Source organism: Filicampus tigris, chromosome 2 (genome assembly GCF_054856515.1).
Source record: "Filicampus tigris isolate MCC_2025a chromosome 2, RoL_Ftig_1.0, whole genome shotgun sequence".
Taxonomy (NCBI): domain Eukaryota; kingdom Metazoa; phylum Chordata; class Actinopteri; order Syngnathiformes; family Syngnathidae; genus Filicampus; species Filicampus tigris.
The window spans coordinates 22,726,954-22,749,361 of record NC_141218.1 but is presented as its reverse complement, the minus strand read 5'-3'; the positions used below and the strand labels follow the sequence as shown (position 1 = coordinate 22,749,361).

The 22,408-nt window shown below is 39.5% G+C and overlaps 2 protein-coding genes across 3 annotated transcripts; one reads left to right on the top strand and one right to left on the bottom strand.

The window, feature by feature from the left end:
• The first annotated feature begins 1,308 nt into the window (after positions 1-1,308).
• Positions 1,309-7,675, top strand: LOC147151811 (protein eva-1 homolog C). 2 transcript variants are annotated; one of them, XM_086022154.1, is made up of 9 exons: positions 1,309-1,534; positions 1,718-1,849; positions 3,159-3,358; positions 3,443-3,566; positions 3,990-4,142; positions 4,436-4,579; positions 4,904-4,975; positions 5,079-5,159; positions 6,853-7,675. In XM_086022154.1, exons 2-9 carry the CDS (start codon positions 1,732-1,734, stop codon positions 7,242-7,244), a joined length of 1,284 nt encoding a protein of 427 aa, XP_085878280.1. In that variant the 5' UTR covers positions 1,309-1,534; positions 1,718-1,731; the 3' UTR covers positions 7,245-7,675. The 2 variants fall into 2 exon arrangements, with proteins under 2 accessions (XP_085878280.1, XP_085878288.1); XM_086022162.1 differs by lacking the exon at positions 5,079-5,159 and having other exon boundaries at positions 1,310-1,534.
• Positions 7,676-8,204: 529 nt separating this feature from the next.
• LOC147151810 (alpha-1A adrenergic receptor-like) lies at positions 8,205-21,947 on the bottom strand. The gene is made up of 2 exons (XM_086019540.1): positions 20,861-21,947; positions 8,205-10,816 (listed from the first exon to the last, which is right to left on the bottom strand). Exons 1-2 carry the CDS (start codon positions 21,774-21,776, stop codon positions 10,257-10,259), a joined length of 1,476 nt encoding a protein of 491 aa, XP_085875666.1. The 5' UTR covers positions 21,777-21,947; the 3' UTR covers positions 8,205-10,256.
• Between the last annotated feature and the right edge of the window lie 461 nt (positions 21,948-22,408).

Sequence of the window (22,408 nt, the reverse complement as noted above, 5' to 3'; positions counted from 1 at the left end):
CCATGAAGAAAAAAATAAATCCTGCAAGCAAGATAAAACTAAATTATCTGTCAAATAACAAAACCAGCACCATGACAACGTGTGAAAAACAGACGTGTAAGAGAGCATATTTGTGTAACAGCAGAGTAATAATACATCTCTTGCCCAAAGTCAGCTGAGACAAACTCCAGTTCCCAGCGAACCCTAAAGAATGGTTGATAAAATGGTCGAAATAAAATGTGTCTGCATCAGGCACAGAGCTGTTGCTGTTTATTAGTTTAGCTTTTCTTTGCTAAGCCTTGCCTCACTTAGTTTAGCATCAAAGACTGTAAACAGACAAACATTTCTTGTTTGCTCCAGCTCACAGAAATAAAGTACTTTTGTGTAAAAAGTGAACATTAAATATAGTACAATGTACATGTAAAAATACATTTGGCAACTCTTTGCCACATGCAATTAAGCACTGCACATTGATCAACAAACAATTGTCTGTACTACTTTTATGAATCCACAAAAACATATATATATATATATATATATATATATATATATATATATATATATATATATATATATATATATATATATATATATATAGAGAGAGAGAGAGAGAGAGAGAGAGAGAGGGACAAAGACAGTATTTCATGTAGTTTTACTTTTTTTAATTGCTCGACAACTCATTGGAGAAATGCGCACTTCTCAAAGCCAAATTCAAATACCATATTAATTGTACGTCTTTGGTGTATCGTTCAACAGTTGTATTTTACAGGAAAATAATCATATTCAAGAATCAAAGAAAACCATTGGAAAACTCTTTGAATCAAAATATTAAAATTTTTTTTTTTTTTCCATATTAATTCCAAGATTTTACTGAAGTAAATATCGGTTCCACGCTTAGTTAAAAAAAATAGTTGAAAAATATGATTGAACACAATTATTTATGGAAAAAAAATTGCAATTAATTTATTAAAAAAAAAAAAAAAAATATATATATATATATATATATATATATATATATATATATATATATATATATATATATATATATATATATATATATATATTGTATATCCAAACATTTCTTCCCAGGAACTTATTTATAGATTTTTTTTAAAATTTAAACAGTAGGGTAATAGAGGGCATGAAAACACCTGAGTTAATCGGAAATTTTTCCATAATTAATTTCCATAATTGATTTCGATTAAGGGTGATCGATTGGTTAGCACGTCCGCCTCACAGTGAGTGCGGATGTTTGTCTCTGTGTGCCCTGCGATTGGCTGGCAACCAATTCAGGGTGTCCCCCGCCTACTGCCCGAAGACAGCTGGGATAGGCTCCGGCACGCCCCGTGACCCTTGTGAGGATAAGCGGTAATGGATGGATGAATTTTGATTAATCATATTTTTAATAGAATAATAGGTAGAATTTTTTTACGAGACTTGGGACAAATATTTTTTTTCTTTTGTTTTCTTCTCTTTGTTTGTTTTATGGATCTATGGGGCATTTATAATTGAGGCTTATGAACTCTGCCAGGCAACAAGTGGCCAAACAAACCAGGTGACCAGGCAAATACATCTCAACACTTCTGTAAATGTTTAACAGTAATATCAAAACATAGTCAATAAGGATTTGTATCCTTATGTAAACTTCACACATTTTGATTCCTCACACTAAATTCTCAGTTAAAAGTGGACTTACGGTAAAAACAATGGCGTCATTGATCCACTGGTCTCTCTGTAGGGCCCTTAACAGAAATGCAAGACGAGATTACAACAAAAGAGAGCACAATGACAGCTCTGAAGAGGTTCAGCTGGTTTCTCTGTTTTTTGGCTCTATGGATCAACACTGCCGATTCAGCCCATGATTTCTCTTGTAAGTACTCTTATGGTCAACTATTGTTTTACAAGTAGAAAGTAGAAAATGGATGTAATTTACGCAGAGAATAGCAGAATCAGAATCCCCCCCCCCCCAATTGAAAATAATTAGGATGGAAATACTTTGACTGGTCTTATTTTTTGTTCTTTTATTTGTATAAGATGAATGGTATATACGTGTATTTTAGCTTTTTTTTCTCCCTGGCTTTATTTTATATACCGGTATATATAAACAGATCATTCAGTTCTACCCCTAAATTAAAATAAAAAAATACTATATAATCCGTTTTTGGTTATGTTTGTCATGCGTTCTGAAAAAAAAAAAATACTTGGGCCATTATTTCATGAAGGTGCCGACATGTTTCACCTCAATTTAAAACACAAGCATAAAATGTGTAAATTAACAATGCCAGACATTTTCAGACCCTCTTTTACCCTAACGTTTGATAAAATTTGAAAAAAATATATAAATAAGATCCTGGGATTGAAGAGCTGGACTGTGAAAAAACAAGTAAATTCGTCAGTGGCAGAGAATGAGTTAATCAAAATTCAAAAACGAGTGTTTAAAAGGTAGAGATTAATGTGGACTTTGTGATCTCAAAGTAACATAATTGTACTTCTATTTGATATGACTCATTACGTCATTTGTATTTGACTGAATTGGGAGCATTGTTGTGATGTCTATTAGTGGAAAAGGTTGCATTGTGTGTGTGTGTGTGTGTGTTTTCATGCTCTGGGAAGCCTAATAATAGTGCATTGTAGACTAGTGCCTGGTACTGCCCAAAATAAACATACACACAAACACCCACACACACGCACGCATGCACATGCATCTCATCACAGCCTTTTTCTTGTGCCAAAATTGAAAATCCACACAATAAAGGTGGGACATCAAGTACATGCACAAACAGACACACGCATAAGCACAACCACAAAACACACACACACACCCACCCGCACACACACACACACACGCACACACACACACACACACACACCCACCCCCCCGCCCCCCTCCACACACACACAGTTGTCCATTGTTGTGTGGTCATAGTCCAATAAATTTCAAAGCTCCACCCAACCAGTGAGACGCCACCACCCATTCGGCAATTGGAATTTAAAATGATGATTTTTTTTTGGTTGTTTTTTTTTAATTAATAATAATAGTTAAATAATAATAAATGATTCATGCGATAAATTCACATGTCATCATTGACACAAACCTTCTTACTAAAACCTGAATATTTAGTTGAATGAGCATAAACATTCTGTACTTATGTCATACAGCTGTCTCTTCCCTCCTTTAGTGTATCTCCACAGTGTTTTGAAAAACCACACGGCCCATGCTTGCGAAGGAGAAACGCTCACCATCGAGTGCCCTGCCAGGACGTCCGTGGCCGTCTTATCAGCCTTCTTTGGACGCCGCGTTCCTCAACACTATTTGTGTCCCAGCCAGAAGTCAAATCTAACCAAGGACATCGAGTGTTCCTCTCCGGTCGCTATCAAGGTGAGTGTTTGTTGTGCCAATGAGGCAAATTCACTGTTATGGGAAAATGGTTGTGTTTTCTCTTGTTTTTTTTTTTCAATGCAGAAAGTGCTGTCAGAGTGTCAGCATGAGCGGTCCTGTCAAATCCCTGTCCTTGGCCCCGTGTTTGGGCATGACCCTTGCCCACTCACCAACAAGTACCTCCTAGTGTACTACAAGTGCAGACCAGGTAGGTGGAAATGAGTTGAGAGGTGTGTGGCGAGTTATCAGACTTTGCTGTCATGCCTGCACTAACAAAAACTGAGATGGTTCGAAAGTTATTGTCTGGGGGCAGTACAAAACAGACATACGGAAATACAGTTTATGGAGAAAGTTACAGCTACTCATTAGGTTGCAGTAGTATTGGTCATGTTTCAGAGGGAATAAAAAATCTGCCCGTCAGTATTGTTATATTGTCTGTTTACATGTGTTGCACCATCATTTGTATTCAAATATCTGTTACCTCAAGGGTTATAACACTGTGATGCTATTAATTAGCCGTCCAAGGCATTTTGCATAATTGGTAGCATTAAGCTGAGTGAACTTAAAGCAACGTGCTTGTTTCAAATCCACAAAATGTTTTTGTAGCTTGAGTGTCTTTCTGTGTTTTCAGTGCACCACCGCACAAGACTGGTGTGCGAAAATGAACGCTTGAAGTTGGCGTGTAAGAATGACACCATACTGGCCATCTACTCAGCCACTTTTGGACACCTACTGCATGGAAGCCCCCTGTGTCCTCAGGGAGGGGGCTCGCTGGTGGACATGGGTCTGCAACACTCACAGTGAAACAAACCGAGTGGTGTTAATTGTTTCGTCGATGAATCAGACCTCATTGTTTCACTTATCTTACAGTGAAAACCAGTGGCGGGAAATACCTGTGATTCTTAATATCACCAATATCACATTGTAAATATAGAACCACTATACAAAAACAAACTATAACAGCACGCAACTTTCTTGCAACAAATATTCAAATTTAGGTTGTAAATGTAGGTCAGTGCTTCTGATAGTGTGCTGACTTCCCAACACTGCCGAAAACGCTACAATTGTGGATTTCAGAGTGTTTGTCGCCGTCTGCTCTGAGGAAGGTTTCGCGACGGTGTCACGGCCGAGCAAACTGTTCAGTGCTGGCTGACACTCAAACCTTTGGAGACCCGTGTTTCCCCGGCACCAGGAAACACCTGCGAGTGTCCTACACATGTGGTGAGAAGCCAATTGCCTCATGGTTTTGTAACTGACACTTGACAATGATGCTTTACCCCCACCAAGCGCAGAAGTGTGCGGGTGGGAGATGTTTGGGAGACTATTTGCATCAGTGTTTTCCATCCTTTTAATCAAGGCACACCACCAAACAGAAATCTATCTATCTATCTATCTATCTATCTATCTATCTATCTATCTATCTATCTATCTATCTATCTATCTATCTATCTATCTATCTATCTATCTATCTATCTATCTATCTATCTATCTATCTATCTATCTATCTATCTATCTATCTATCTATCTATCTATCTATCTATCTAGTGCCCAGGTATCTTATGGAAGACGTGGGTAGAGGGACAACAAACCCTTTCATGATCTCAGACTACACACACGGTGAGTGTAAACTGCAACACCACGACTACTCTGCTGCACTGACGTTTTTGGTAGCACACGTGACTTTGATTGGCGTCTGAGCCGAGGCCCCTCTCGCCTGCAGGTGGATGGTACACTGGCCCCACCTACAGGCGTCAAAATGTGCTATTAACCAACTCTCTGGAGGTGGTAGAAAAAATGTTGGGTATGTGCACTGATTTATCACAGTGGTGTTATCATACAGTCAGTGTTGTTTATGAGAAAGAAGGGACTAATTCAACATCACTGTTTTAGTGTGCAGTATGTGGTTTGCTCACCATGAGAGGTTTGTTACAGAGTTAAACAAATATTTCAGTTTTTAGTATTCTGATTTTTACCAGACGTGAAATAGGGTTAAAATCTTCTTTCTAAGGGAATTTATATTGATTACATGTCTTCTTTTAACAAAAAGCAAAACAACAAAAAAAGTTGGTTATTACATTTTTTACTGTCATTGCAGTTACTATGAATGATTAAAAAACACCTAATTAACATCTTATCCCACAATATATATCAACAATCATGCCCGAAGATGTACATTATACAAATATAGTAGGTGTAAAAAGCAGTATTGAAGAGGATGTGACATTTAACAACCTTCAACAAAAAACCGGTTGAGGTACAAAACATGTTGTTTTCATTTTATTCTTTCACATTTACAGTGTCAAACAAAATATTGTGTCTCCATCTAGTGGCCGACAGTGTAATTACACCCAAAATAAACAGGAGGGCGAAAAAAATGTAGTCATCTACTATACCAAAATAATTCACGAAATACCAGGACCGTGAACCTGTGATTATTTTTATTTTTGTTTTTTTGGAGGGGGCGGGGGGCGGAGGCGGGTGGGTCCTATAAGTGGGTTACTGTATAACAAATTATGTAGCTCATCTAAAAAATATATATATAATACATAATTAAGATGTTCCCCTTAAAAGGTGCTATATAACTATTATTATGCTACCAAACTATTATTATTATGATGATAAAATAATAATTTCAAAGACACATATCACCATCCCGTATGATAGTTCCATAGCAAACATGAAAGATTGACACCTATTATATTTAGTTTCAGAGAGTTTAAGAGATTATGTGTAAAAAGTGCATGCACTTTTTTTGTGTGTTTTTTGTTTTTGTTTTGGGGGATGAGTGTTAAATTTAAGATTGATTCTTATTATAGGAATTGAGCATAACGTATGTATTATCACACCACTGTAAACTATGTTTAAGGGGACATATTAAGGAAAATATATTTTTCAATTGCTTATACACAAACACTTGCCTTGGGCATTGGCCCGGTGGAAGGGTGTGGGTGAGCAATGGTTTGTTTTCATGAGACACCACCCTTCAGAGTTTGGGGAATGTGATGTAATTCTTGATCATTGGGGTATTTTTGACAAAAGTATGTCATAGGAATGATATTTGGACACTTGAACTGTTTTAAATTGTGAAAACAAAAGTGCAATGTGTCCTTTTAAATGCTGAACAAATTTAAAATCCTAAAATCTGCAACTACCGGCTGTTCTGCTTGGATCAGGCTGGGTTATATATTTATATATTCATTTATTTATTTATTTACTTCAGGGGTGGGGGGGATAGTTATGGACAAATGAAGCTTCATGAAGCACTTGGAGTGGAAAGAGTGGAGTGGAAATATTACAAATTTCTATTACACATGGCCTTCATCTTTAAACCAAGAGCACCTTCTAGAGTAGTAACAAAATATATCACTACATACCGCTTCGTGAAGTTTCATTTTACCAATACTGTACTGGTTAGCACTCCCTTCTTTATTTGTTTTTACAGTTGCATACATCAAATCTATGTTAAATGTAGTTTGACCCGCATTCCTTTTCAGGAGTACCTGAGCGAGTTGCTCTGTATTTCGTCTCGGGAATCTGTGCTGGTCTGGTTTTCCTGCTCTGTCTGTTTGGAGTACGCTCTACACTGGTGAAAGACGTGAAAGAGCTAGTGTCGGATCTGCACGATGAGCTGAAAGCATCGACCAGACAGCACAAGGACCTCACAGAGGACCTCTATGACGATGATGAACTCTCGCTCTCGGATGCTTCGTCGTTTCGTCGCCTCACACAGTCATATCGAATGGCGGATATGCTTGCTCCCTCCACGCTGACTGTGGAGATGATGGCACAGGCTGCTGAACACACTCGAGACCTGCCCAATGGAGGCATTTGGCCACATTCGGACACCAACCCTTATGCCATTCATCACATTACAAATTACAATTAATTTTTCTTTTAACTCTTTTCATAATGTTCGGGTCAAATTTGACTGCAAACCATACTCGAATTTCATTAGTTTGGACTGAAATTTGATTACTTTTCCAAAATGGCACAAAAGACAAAAACATTTGTACAGGGGCTAAATAGTTTGTTGCACACCATGGCAGTTCCGGATGTAAAAATGTGTTTTTGATTCACCCATATGTGTTTAATCAAAAGTAAACAGTGGTAATGATGGCAGTCTTGAAATTGTGAAGTTGTACATGCCAAAAATTTGTAATTTTTTTTATGGTAACAGTACTCAATTGAGATCTTGAAACAGCTCTCAGAACTGTCTGTATAGTCACCACATTTACACAGGTACCTGCACAAACATGCAACTGTTGTACTTTTGAAGGGTCATGGGGGAATCTTGAAACAGTAAAAGTGTCCTCATCATGTAGTGTATGTGTATTCTTACTGGACAGTGGCAAGTTTTCAAGAGGGAACTTGAAACACTCCCGACAACGGTCTGTGCTCCTACCACAATGGCACAGGTTCCCGCAAAAACATGCACCTGTTCAAAGGGTTATGGGGGAATCTTGAAACAGCAAAAGACTCAGAGTCATATGTTATTATTATTTTTCATAGCAAAACGTTGAGTGTTAAAATGAACCGATTTCAACACTTTTTCCAGGTTTATATAGCGCGGAACTCTACAGAGTTGAATTAACACTATGTAAATAGCAAACCATTTTACACTTTGCCAGGGTTACTTAACAACACTATGGGAGTAGAGAAGTAACACTGCTGAGATATATTAACAACCTGGTTAGAGTTAGTTTCACTCTCAGAAGTGTTAAAATAATTCAATTGATTATATTTGCGTTTTTTCATTGCAAGAACATACATTACACAAATTAGCTTTAATTAAGTTTTTATTAGCTTTTTCTTTAAACAAATAACATGTTAGAAATATGACCTGATATACCGTCTCATTTGAAACATTCAAAGTTAAGGTGAATTGATTATACTCACTTTTTTCACTCTAAGTGTGAAGCCATCACATGACATGTACAGGTACATGGAGGAAATTCTCTCCTTGTTGCTGTTGTGTGGCAGGAACTCATCTCACTCAATGCCACTTTCAATCACAGCGCACCATTACTATAATAACACTAAATCTCTTATGTAAAAGTGAATTTAACACAACTTTGGTTGTTTAACAACTAAGCATGAACATAACATTATTAATTAAAAAAAAACACACACAGGTACAGAGTTGGTTTAACACTAAATGAATCAACTCTGTCAAATAACTCCAATACTGATTTCCATTTAAACCAGACAGTGTTAAAAATACACTTTGGGGTTTGAAATCAACTCTGAAACATATAACACCAATATTTTAACACTCCAATTTTTGCTGGATACCCACACCTACATCACATGACGGAGGCACATAATTTTGAATATACTGAAAGTAAAAACAAGGGGGCGAAATACTAAATACCAAATCAATCACAAATCTGATTGCTTTCTACATTGCTCCACTGATAATAAAAACATATACTGCATGCGAGTCATTGAGTGATTCATTTTAGGCGTCTTATTAAGACATTACATGCTTGTATTTTGTGAACGCCTCAGTGACACATACTCATGTCAAGTCTACCCAGCCATTTTTTCTATGGCTCACAGTGAAACAAACCAAGTTGTGTTAATTGTGTCATAGATGAATCAGAGCTCATTGTTTCACTTCTCATGTGTGAATTGGAGCTTCTTCCAGCTGACTTTGGGTGAGAGCTGTACAACAACAACAAACAAATATTTTTAAGAAGGGAAGTAAAAATAAAGCATGGTGAGAACTCCACATGAGGCCTGGTCTGAGATTCCAACATGGAACCTCAAGACTGTGAGGCAGAAGTACGAACCAAGAAGACCACCGTCCTGTCACGTTCACACAAGAAAATTTGAGTTGGCAGTATCTCTTAAAACAAGTAAACTGCAATCTGACAAGCATCAAACTCAAAAATAAGGTCTGTGTTTTGGATAGAGTACTTTGCTTCAAAGTAATTCTTCTTAGCTGTTTTCAATCTGGTGATTTGATGGCTTATAACAGGTGTATAACAATAGTAGTATAGTAAGGGAAAATGTCAGGCTTTCCATTTCACTAAAATTGTCATTTAGTAGTCAGTTGTTGTCAATAGCCTGTAATGGCAAGTTTATCCAGAATGTCTTGGTAGCTTTTTCTCAGCCTAAACAAATTCACTCATTTCTCAACTGATTTTCACAAGCTTTACTTTTTTGTCAATGCAAAAATGTGTGCTATCAATACAGGACATTTGGGAAAAAATGCCTGTAAAATCTTATTCCCATTTTTCTTGTTATCATTGTATGATGTTGTGTGCAACCATATGCAGCACAAAGTGCCAGCATCTTCTGTTTTTGTTTTTCTTGCCCTTCACACGTGGAATGTGCAGACACTTTTGTCCCTCCTAGCTTGGCGTCGCTGAAGGCACACAACTCAAAAGGGACGTGTTGTATATGGGCTACCTATGGTCATATCTATGACTCAAACCTATAATGAATGCAGTGACAATGTACATAATAGCAATAGTATCATTATAGTTGTCATTTGCAGTGTTTCGTATTTCTAACATAGATTTTCCAAATGAGGAAACTGGTACACAGTTGCACAAACCATGTTATATTTTAATTTCACAACATTCCACGAACAAATGAAAAGACTGAATTGAATACAGTTTTCCACATTTCATTGTACATCAGTCAGGTCACATTCAGGCTTTACAGATAAGATGCGGATTTTGTAGCAAAAATCATTTTGGAAATTTCCCAAGTCTCCTCTTTTTGTCCCTCTTCATAATGAAATTTCAGCAGCTAAATCTTCTTGTGTTGACCACAGAGAACCATTATTTTTTGGGGACGGATAAATAGAAATTTCAGCAGCTAGATCTTGTGTTGACCACAGAGAACCGTTATTTTTCGGAGACGGATAAATAGTCATCAGTGGATGCAGTCACACATTGTATGATGGTTCTGTACAGTCTTTTTCAACTACTCCCTTGTCTTTTTCCTTACCAAAGGAAAAAGAAAACACTCCAGAAGTCAGCTCTTCCTCAATTTCCCTTCCCTTAACGGCTGTGATGAAACAGCCCTGCTGGCACTCTGTGTGGCTGCCAGGCAACATGTTGGGAGAGGGAGAAGGTGTTGTAGTCCAGGTGTACAATGCCTCGCCCTCAGGGCACGGTGGTAGACCCTTGCTAAGGTAGCTGGGGCTCGGGCTGGCCGAGGACGGCAAAGTACGCTGACTGCCGTTCAAGTAGCCCGGGGTGTGGTCATTGGAGCCTTTGCGAGAATGTTCGGAGGAGCTGAATGTCGAGGAACGGTAATTATATGAACTCCACCTGGGGCGTTTGCGCTGATGACACTGGCACTGCAGGATGCGAATGAAGGCCAGTTTAAACTCGCGGTTGTAGCAAGGGTAGATGATGGGATTCAGGCAGCTGTTGAAGTAGCCCAACCAGAAGATGACCTTGAAGAGGAGGTCAGGTGGGCGCAGGTTCACATTAAAAGAGCCTGCACAATAAAGCAGAAAGCGAAGCATGTCATTTCATACAGAAATGTGCCGTACATCAGTCAATGGGTGGCAGAAGATCAGCGATTCCCAGCCAGTGTTCTGTGAGAGATTGACCCTATTTATTTCAGCTAATGGTATCTTTGTACATCTACAGTAGGGGTGCCTATTACGTCGATCGCGATTGACCGGTCGATCGCAAAGGCATCGTGGGTAGGGGTGTAACGGTATACGTGGGTGTATTAATACGTTTCGGTATGGCATGTTCGGTTCGGTCCACTTGCGTTCGGTTAGGTCCACTTATTAGTGTGAGATTACGCACGGGCACTATTGACTGTTGCACGTGGGAGAGGAGGGCGGCGGCACTAAAGAGGAACAAACGAATACGCAAACAAGCCAGAGCTCGAATGTCCCCCCCGTACACTGCGGTCTCCTGTTTGGGAACATTCTGGCTGTCCTGTTAAAATCGCCGATGGGGAAAGGTACGTGTATAAGTCCCAAAGTTGTGTGCTGACATTGCTACATGAGATCGGCGGCTATGCTGTGGGTAGCACGTCTAACATAATAACACTTAAAACAACATCATCCGACTTCCAATGTTTCTTAGACGAGGAAGCAAGCAGTCTTTTTAGCCAAAAACAAAGTACAACAGCACTCTCCTTCGTTCTCCGCTGCTCCTCTCACTAGCCGTACGATGCATTCATGAACCTCCGAAACATCACAACTCAGCAAAACACAAATCCGACCACAGCACAGATAACCCAATTCGTTACAATATGTGCTGTTGCACATTCAAAGATTTTAATGCCTAAAAAGTGTAAATAATTTCATAAAGACTTTAAAGTTACTATATTTCATTATAAAAATAGTTTTAATATAGTTAGCAATAATTGTAACTGTTATTGTATGTCTTTTTTTCATCACAAAAAGTGTATATATGTACTGTAATGACAACTTGTCTTCAACATGAATACTTAGATGTGTCATAGTCATAGGCTGAGTATTTCAAGATTTCAGTGTCTTAATAATTTACAAAATTAAGACCTCTTTATTGTTAGTGTATTTTTTACTCTGGTGTAATTCCTTAGAATATCACCCGAATGGTTCGCTTTTATTCATTTTTCCCCCAAAATGTATCATTTACTTGTTATCTTTTCAAAATAAACATTTAGAAAAAAAGACTTTTTTTTTGTACCGAAAATATACCGAACTGAAATTTCCAAAACAAAACGAACCGAACCGAAATGTGATTTAGCATACCGTTACACCCGTAATCGTGGGTAGATCACCAGCCTATCATCTGTCCTCACTACTGTATTGCTACGTTCCCACCAACTGCGTTGGGAGCATTTCTGGCGGTACGTTTTAATTGGAGTCAATGTAGTTCATGCGGGCGGGCGCGGTTGCGTGCGGGGTGGCGCGAATGATGCGTTTGAAGCGGTGGGACGCAGAGCGAAGCACCGGAAATTCGCCCATTCACCTTTTTTGCCATTCCGCCTCGCGGCAGCCAGTCAGTTTTGGGCATACTACTCACACACAGCGTCCTGTTCACTTGGCGTCTTTTTTTTTCTTTTTTTTTTTTTTTTTTAACAGTTCTTGAACTTTACAGACAACAATATTGATAGCATTAGCATAGTGTGCAAAAAGTTGACTTGTTTTATACGTGCCGAACGGAGCAAATGGGCGGATTGTTGTTGCTGCAAATCTGCTTGAGGCTGCCTATCAGCAGCTACTGTCCGGACGACGCGTCCCTGGCTGATTCCATTCAGTGCAAGTCATCAGAGTAAGGTACAAAACATTTTTTGTTGTTGTATTGTGCTATATAGCTTGATGCAGCCATGCAAGGTACACCAGCATATACGGTACATATAAAAACAATTCTCAATATATTTATAAATAATGTGTTTTGCATTTTTAGTAGGTGGTAGATCATTTTGACTCGGTCATGTCATAAGTAACTCTCAGGCTGAAAAAAAGTGGGCACCCTGATCTTCAGCATGTGAGTGACGTACAGGCAGAATAATGAAATGCTGTTCCACTAGATGGCAGCTTGTACAATGCTAACCGTTTGATAGATGGGACCTTTTGTTTGTGGTGTGCTAGTTTCTGCATAAAATGACTGTAATTTCTCGTCTTGCATACTAACATACTAATCTCTAACGGCACAACAGCACACCACAAACAAAAGGTCCCATCAGGGGCTGCGGCCCAGTTATATCTCGCCTGACCTAAACATACGAACTATGTGTGTTTGTGTTCTACGTTTAGGTTCCAATGACATAATAAATTCTGTCTTATGTCTTAGTCAAACTGATGTAACTTTTGTCTAGCCACTAGATGGCAGCATTGACATAAGAAGCGCAACCGCACATTCTAAACAATACAGAGATCAATATGAATTCTCCTCTCGACCACCCACTGTAAGGCAGTGATTGCCAACAACAATGTGACGTGAGAGACAGGAAGACCAAAGGACATTTTAATTTAGTTGGCCTGAGTTTTGTATCTATTTACAAGAAATGTATCTTTTAACTTAACTTTCACAATAATAATAATACTTCGTTGTGACACACAGAACTATTTGACCCAAAATAAAGATTTATGTAAACATATGAAATAGCCACTGCACTTCACTTTTTGTACATTTTGTTACTATATACCCATGTATCAAAATGGACAAAAAAAAATCCCCTCAATATTGTACACAATCATAGTAAATAATGAGCAGTGAACAAAAAAACATACAGCTGGAACAAAAAAATTGTAAAAAAAAAAAAAAAAGGAAGAAGAATGACTACTTTGAACAGGCCCTATACATGCAAAACTGCCCAGAACATACAATGTGGAACTTGGCTCCTAGCTTTCATAAGCATGCCCTAATTACAAATAACCTATCTTAATGTAAAAGGACAGAACTATTTTTGTCCTTGGAGGCCGCTCTCCAATAAACTACATGATGACATTTATAGAAAATTGGTTTTAACGTCCCTGTAACCTGTCCTATCAAGCGTGCAGCCCCATGACCCGTGGCCAATTTTACTCTCAGTTGCTTTGTAACACACTCAAATGTTTCCCTTGATGCACACAGAAATGAACACACATGCAAAGAATATTTCTTCCAACAACGTGTTCGCACAGATAAAATTGATTCACACGTTCAACTGTTAGTTTCTGTCACATTCAGAGGCGCGTTGCTTGCACCATTAAATGCAAGACTTTCACAGGACATTAGTGCCTGTTTGGGGTGTTAAAGAGCTGTGGGGATGGTGTGCCGTGAAGTAACACATGTATCCCCTGAGGACTAATGATTCGTCTCCCGCTAATGAGAATTATACAGCTCATTGGAAGTAAATATAGAAATATCCTTCCTGTGTACCATGTTTAAAAACACTTTATAAGTGGAGCTTTTTCCAGTTGGAATGGAATCTAAAAAAGAACAACTTTGCATATAAGGTTTTGCTTTGGCCTCTGCTTTTGACTTCATAAAGATGAATGGATTAATGTGACATAGAGTGTTGCACGTAAATGTGTTCTCAATGAACACGAGAACGAATTTATGAATTTTGATGATGATAAGATGCATCTGTGGTTGAATCCTTGTGCGCTAGAATATCAAATTGAAACTTTTTCTAGACTCACATGTATGTACTCATTTTGTAGCATCAATTGCATTTGTTACAAAAATGACTATTTTGTGAGTGCACATGAACAAATCTAATTGCAATCAATTGGCTTAGTTGATAGGGGTACAATGTGCCATAGAAAAAAATGATTCGGAAAGGAAACTGGGGTTTTTGACAAATCTGTTTGGGTGTACTCATTTATGTTGAGGCTAAGTGAGTTCTTTTAATTTTCATGAAACTTGCCAAGAGTAACGCTCCCTTATAAAAAAAAATTCTTTGGAATATGTATACCAAATATTGCTCCAGGTTATGGACGCAAAAGGATATTGCACTGATTCAAAATCTGATAAGAGGTGACTTTTACCTTTAGACTATAAATGTTTAAGATTTATATTGACAGCTAAGTATAATGCAGTGAATGAGCTGCAAGATTGTTTGTACAGCCTTAGTTTCATGCAAGTTAAAAGTGGTCACAATGTCCATCCACTTGATGTCTTGTCACACTGAATCAGCATGCTCCACCAGAGTTGGTGCTGAGAAATGCCCTCAGACGTTTTTTTGGCAGTTGCTCGGTCAGTGTTACATAAACAACCCCCTCTTGTCCCCTGACTGAAGCCTCTTCCATCTGCAAAACCACAACTTGAGTATTCTTTTAACTTCTGACAATGAATGGAGGCTAAGTAATGCCTGCTATATGGGACATAGCTCTTGGGACCTGTGGAAGCTGCACTGTCCTTGTATAACCACAATGAATTACAACACCTGTGCAATTTACATGATCACCACCATAACACCGTGCTACAATAGGCCAAGGCCCTGATCTTATATAACCTTGTATACTTCAATCTTGGAATGCTTGTTACCCTGATTTTCTTGAGTGTGCACTTGTGCGTGAGCCTATTTTAAAAACCAACTTGATATACAGTACATTTAAGGGCAAAATGATTTATCCCCTGGCAAACCTTTGCGTTAATCAAGTGAATTTGCACTTGTTGAATGAGTAAATATAGCTGGAAATGACACAGCTGGCAACAGACTATAAGATGACGTGTTAAGAAATACTGCAAACATCTTACTTCTCCAAGTATTCAGACTCTTTCTCAATGCAGGCATGGGCCGATAGAACTATTTTGGTGTCCTCATTAAAGGCACTCAGTCGTCATGAAAATGTATCAGAATAATGAAACCCAGGGGTCTTATTGCAAATGTTGTCAGAAGTTGTAAGGTTTAACAAATTCACCCTACCCACGATGCCTTAAATATGAATTGAAATATATATTCAAAATATATATTTTTTTAACGATACACAGCCAGCTCGCTAACTGAATCAAATTGCTAAGTGAAGGTACACACTAGCTAACATTTGACAAAATTGACAAGTGTCCACCCTATCAGTACACTCACGTTACACATATTTTGCTGTTTGCATGTACAAAGTACATTGTCTGCATGTAGTTAATTTACAAACCAGTGTGGGAGCTTGTCCAATGTGCTTTTCTAACAGCATAACATCTACTTAATACGATAAATATGACATTTAATGGAAAATTATCAGATTTTGTTTGGGGGTTGAAATTGGAAAGTCTCAAAAGCACCTTACCATATCCATCTTATGTTGATTCATCATGTTCTAAAAAGATCCTTACAATTTTAACTCAATTTCAGAATTGTTTGATTACTGAATGACTAAAGTTCCAAAAGTCCTCCATACACTATAGGCCTGCCTGGCCTATTCAACAACATATTCTTGCTCAAACAATCTCAAGTTTTAACCAAATGTGTTAAAACCAAGTTTATATGTTTTGTTTTTGTTATTTTTTGTGATAATGTTTTATTTGGTGAAGAATCACATTCAATACCAATGGAAAAACATTTTGCGTGTTAGAATATGGTCAAACACAGTCAAACAAGATTGTGCAACATGCTTTTTCGAGGAACGTTAACAAAACTACAACAACTGGGCAGCCCATTTGGAAATGCAAAAAAGAAATTGTGTTACAGCCAGTGCACATATTGAACAATTGTGAACCCCTGTGAAATTGGTTTATAATTTATAAGTCTTGGATATATCACTGTATAAAAAAGTCAGTCAAGAATACAACAAAATACCGTCAATTTGCCACGGTAAAAGACCGTAAAACTTTACTGTATTAAATACATTGATTACTCATTAACTAAGAGACTGAAAATTTGTTTTTTATTTTTACTATTAAAAAATGTACTGTATTTTCCGGACTATAATCCGCTACTTTTTCCCTAGGTTTTGAACCATGCGGCTTATATAAAAGATGCGGCTATTCTGTGGATTTTTCTTCCACGGCTTAGGGGCGCTCTAAACCGGAATTAGAATAAAAAACTAAGAAAAAAATCAATGCAAAGAAGAATACGCTACTTTTTGTTTAGCAGATAGAACATGGCTGACAAATTACAAAGGGTTCATTATTTTCAAATCCTCGCTCCTTCATCATGGAACCTGTTATGTATTGATGACACAATTAGCAGGATGTGATTGCAGGTGGAGGAGTTCAACAGGCAATCGCCCTATGCACTAGGTTATGCATTAGGTGGTGTGCGGAAGTAGAGCAAGAAAAGGTGGACGTTAACTGACAAACTGGAGTCTGTTCGGTTATTAAATGTGGGTGAAAATCCAACAGAACCCACATGACAAAGTTCGTATGATGCAAGTTTTAAGTTGGAGGCCATGGATCTTGCTATCCAGGATGGTAACCGCGCTGCTGCACGCAAGCTTAGCGTCAATGAATCTATGGTGGGACGTTGGAGGCGGCAGCCGGAAGTGAAATGAGTGTAAGTACTGGTTATTTTCTCTTGGTTCTGTTCCATTTTAATTAGCAAAGTTGCTGCCGTGTTAAAAGGTACTTTTTCGGAAAGAATCTATTCAGATACATACATGTACATTTACAGTTCAAAATCGTTCTGTAAATGCAGTTCAAATCGAATTTTTCAACAAATACGACGACTACTTCATGGGTTTCAACAAAGATAAAGTGACTTGTGATTTCAAACAGGAGAAATGAAGATAAATAAATACTTGTTATTTTCTCTTGGTTCTGTTCCATTTTAATCAGCAAAGTTGCTGCCATGTTAAAAGGCACTGTTCGGAAAGAATCTGTTCAGGTACATGCATGTACATTTACAGTTCAAGGCCATTACCAGCCAAAGCAGCAGAGAGTATTGCGATGTGACATAGTCAAATGTAAAGCAGAAAAGTCAAATGACAGGCTTCTGGGTATCCGGAGAGGTGTTTCTAATATTTTGCCCCTCACATGTGGTTAAAGTGGAAGTCAACCGAAAATTTTCTTTACAAATATATGTTCTATGCAGCCCCACTAGTCGAAAAAATGGCATCCTGATTAATATTGCGTTTGTGGAAGATGAGTTAAGCAGCAAAATACACAATTTTTCGCCATCTCAGGGGACGGCCTTGTCACTTTCTGTCGACTGAAAATGGCATCACAGTTGCCAGGGCTATGCTAATAACCAATCATGGCTCAGCTTCAGAAGCCGTGTTTGGTCGTTACCTGAGCCCTGAGCAACTGTGATGTCATTTTCAGTCGACAGAAAGTGACAAGGCCTTCCCCTGAGATGGCGAAAAATTGTGTATTTTGCTGCTTAACTCATCTTCCACAAACACAATATTAATCAGAATGCCATGCTTAGACAAATGAAAGGGCCTAGAATATATTATTGCAAATAATTTTGGGGGATTAATTTCCCCTTTAATTGAACATTATTATCTATCTTTCATCATTATATGAAAAACAACTTTGTGAATGTGCCTTCTCCAGATGCTGAGTTGGAGAACTTCTGCAAGACAGTAAGGGTACAAATTTTAAATATATCATAAACTATACAAAACCACTCTTCCTTCTTGACCTCTAACCTTCTCTCAAAGTTGCTTTTTATTCTTCCATTCTTACTTCCTGCCTTCCTTTTCTGAAATCTCCTTTTCTGCCTTCTTCCTTTGTGTCTGCTTTCCTTCCTTCAATTAGACCTGTTTTTCATTCATCAATCATCAGTTTACTGCTAAAATGCTCTCTCTTCCTCTGTTTCTCTCTCTCTCTTACGCAAACACACGGGCGCAGGTGGCAGGACAGACGGGGGGGCACTTACATGTCCACCCCACCTTCATGATGACTGCACTATGTCCCCCCACTTTAGCCACGGAAGAAGTATGGACATATTTTTTGATGGCCGCTTTTGATTGCCTTGTCATTCAAACGACACCCAACATCCAATATGGCAGATGCCCTGACATCGCTTTGACTGGGCCACACTGTTCAACGGGTGTCTGCTGCAGAATTTAAAGGGACGGTTGGCTGGGATGGCCATGTTTTCAATCACAAATTCATTTTATATATTTTTTGATCAGGAAAATGAAAAGAGTCGTCATTTTTTTAATCCATTCATTTTGGAGGAATTAGGAAATAAGTGACTCCATGAATAACGCCCCTTGTTAATGAGGAGAATGGCTGCGCCCCCTACCTATCCTTGTTCGGTCGGAGTCACTGGAGGAACCGATTACAAACCCTCCATTGGAAATCATTGTACTTTCATTGCTTATAACGTCCCAAAACAGTGATCAATTGGCACCAAAATTTATGTGGACATCCCTACTATTGACCACTTCAACATATCAAAAGGATTAACCTCTGCGGGGCTGATTTATATGAGAATGAGGAAATTTGGACATGAGCAGAGCTACATAGATTTATGCTGGGACGAACGCACACTGCTTCTTTGCTAAAAAAAAAGCTAGTTGTTACTATTAGCTGTACCGTTATTCTACTGTTAGCCGGGGAGGGAAGGGGGGGTGGGGAAATAAAGATCTATGCTTGCCTGATTGCTTGCCCACTGCCAGTTGCCGTCTGCCTCCTGAGAGTTGACACGAGTTTAGCGTCGCTAAATGTCTGAAATATAAGCAGCCTGGGTTCGTGTGCGCATTCATGCTCTTGTCTGCTTCAGCCTGTGTAAGTGGAGAAGCAATCGCCACGGTATTTTTGATTTTGTGGCGGTGATCATGATAAGATCACGTTTTATGTCAACAAATCCAAAGTATTGTGCAGAACACTTTTATATTTTCACAGGTTGGAGTGGGCAAGAGTAGTAATGTGCATTTGCATTTTGGTGGCGATCGGTCGCCGTTTTGGACAACAGAACTGACAAAGCGCGCAATATTACCACACTTGCCTCCCTCCCGTGACGTTGACCGCTGAGGCCGAAAAAATAACAAAGCCCAGCCCCAAAAAGGGGCGGGGGAATTTGTCGTGAATCTAATCACAAAAAAAGCCCTTAAATCACTACTGAGTCTTTTGGGGGGAGCATTTTTGTACTGATGTCATTTTTAGATGCAATCCTTTTATATAAGTGGCAATGATAAGATCATCCAAGTGTCTCTTTAAGAGAAAAAGGAAAATAAAATGTATCTTCTTTTTAGATGTCCAAAGAGTTTGTGGCTCCCGTGGAATCTTTTATGAACTGGTTCAAATGATTCTTTAGTTGCCGACACTAATATAATGTCCCTCCTCGCTTGCTGTCCAGTGACACACTATGACAGTCCAAACGCATAATGTAGGAAACTAAACGTGCATAATGTGCAAATACTTTGATCAATAGTAACCCAAATGTATGTTGACATCCCTACTTATGCTCACATCAACCTCTGAAAATATTAGAATGATCGCCCAGGTCTTAAAGGTTTTAGGCCGTATTACGCTTCATAGAGGGGCTCACTACAGAGGCTTATGCCACTTTATGAGAGAAATGCATCATCCATAAAATCACAGTTTATCAGTTTGTTTGCATGTGTGTTTTTTTCTTTGTGTGTGTGTGTGTGAGAGTGCAGATGTGCTTGTGTTTCTATGTCTTTGTCAATATTGGGAGGGAGGGAAGGAGCTGGTCTTCTTATTATGTTGTATTTTGGATGTTTTTATTGCACAGCAATTTGAAGCAAGGCAAGGCAATTTTATTTATATAGAACATTTCATACAAAAGGCAACTTAATGTGCTTGAGCTGCATTTTCACGTTTGAAAAGTGCTATACAGGTATAAATAAAATTTGATTTGATTTGAAAATAGAAAATATTTGGGCAATACTTTTCGAGGATGATGTGGCCTTAAGTAGAGATGTCCACATACATTTTGGGGATGAGTAATCGCATGCACGCGCTCCCAAGCACACCCTTAAAAAGAAAAATGACCACACACACAAAAAACCCTGCAAGTTAAAAAGAAAACTTATATTAAGATTATTGGGTGAGTTTGATAGGTAAATGTTATTTTTGGCCAGTGTGGCACACCACAGATACACAAATTAAAAATGTATAATGCAAGACTATAAAAAAAGGTTGGTCACAGTCACAAGCAAGGAAAGGAAAGAAAGAAAGTTTGACGACGAGAACTTACCTATGGGCAGGGCGAGGAAGAAGGGCAGCCAACAAAGTGTAAACATGCCCACCACAACTCCCAAAGTCTTCGCCGCCTTCTTCTCCCGGGAGAATTTGAGCAATTTGACCGTGAGGGAGCTTCTGGCTTGATGTCCGCGGCCCTTGCCGCCGCAAGCAGCCGGCTCGTCGTGCACTTGAGAGCCCTTGTGGATCCTCAGGGTCAGTTCGCTGGAGTTCATCCTCTCGCGCATGACCCCGGCCTCCAGGTTCTTGGTGGTCCGTTTGGCCACAATATACACCCGGCAGTACATGGCCAGAATGACAACCAGAGGGATGTAGAAGGAGCCGAGGGAAGAGAACAGCGCGTAAAAGGGCTCCTCGGTGATGAGGCACACGGTGTCGTCCGGCGACGGCGGCTGTTTCCAGCCGAGCAGGGGTCCGATGGAGATGACCACGGACAGCACCCACACCCCGAGCATGGCCAGCAGCGCCCGCTTTTCTGTCACGATTCCCGGGTACTGCAGCGGGTGGCTCACGCCAATGTAGCGGTCGATGGAGATGACGCACAGGCTCATGATGGACGCGGTGCAACACAGCACGTCCACCGCAGCCCAGATGTCACAAAAGATCCTGCCGAACACCCAGTAGTCGAGGATCTCCAGGGTGGCCGACACCGGCAGCACCGTGGTGCCCAGTAGCAGGTCGGCGATGGCCAAGTTGATGATGAAGTAGTTGGTCGGGGTGCGCAGGTGCCTGTTGCACACCACCGAGAGGATGACGAGAATGTTGCCCGCGATGGCGAACACGATAAAAGCCCCCAGCACCAAGCCCAGCGGGATGGCCCGGCTGAGCTCCACTTCGGCAGGCTCTGTGCGGTTGCCCCCCGAGGTCTCATTTCCCCATAAATCCGTGACATTGTCAGTGCTCACGCTCATTTTGACCGAACGGCTCCTCCATAGCAGGTTTCACATGTCAGACGTGGTTCGCTGCAACTCACCCAACTTGCATAGTTGAAATGCTCGCGTGAAGCGTCTCTCCCCTTCTGCTGCAATCCTGCTTCTCCTGAGCGGGGGTGCGATGGGGGGAGCCAGTATGTCATTCACTCAACCAACACATCCCCTCAGCGTGTTGCAGGACACAGTGCCTTCGAGGAGACTTTCAAGCGTGTTTAGTGAAGTTGCCCCCACATGCCCTATTTGTGCATCCCAATTGTGGGAGGGGGCTTCATCCAAACAATGTAATTTATGTCCAAACTGCATTTGCCTGTTTCAGGATCATGTAAACACTTCACATGGAAGTAAAGAATTAGAAGATCTATTAATCTTTATTAATCTTTATTGAGCCAAGGCACATATTTTGCATTAGAAAAATCACACCAACAACAAAAATGTCACAAAAATGGATACGCACTTTAATTGCCATCTGGAAGAGCATTTATAGTACAGTGATCCCTCATTCATCGCGGTTAATGGGGGGACAGAACCCGCCGCGATAAATGAAACCCGCAAAGTAGAGTCGGACTTATGATTATGATTATTATTTTATATGATATTTATTGTACAGTTTT

Excerpts from the sequence above, each read along its gene's own strand:
- LOC147151811 (XM_086022154.1), top strand. The coding sequence starts at position 1,732 with ATGCAAGACGAGATTACAACAAAAGAGAGCACAATGACAGCTCTGAAG. Across the intron at positions 3,567-3,989 it reads GTACTACAAGTGCAGACCAG|TGCACCACCGCACAAGACTG; the intron begins GTAGGTGGAAAT and ends CTGTGTTTTCAG. Across the intron at positions 4,143-4,435 it reads GGGCTCGCTGGTGGACATGG|AGTGTTTGTCGCCGTCTGCT; the intron begins GTCTGCAACACT and ends TGTGGATTTCAG.
- LOC147151810 (XM_086019540.1), bottom strand. The coding sequence starts at position 21,776 with ATGAGCGTGAGCACTGACAATGTCACGGATTTATGGGGAAATGAGACC. Across the intron at positions 10,817-20,860 it reads CTTCCTCGCCCTGCCCATAG|GCTCTTTTAATGTGAACCTG; the intron begins GTAAGTTCTCGT and ends TTTATTGTGCAG.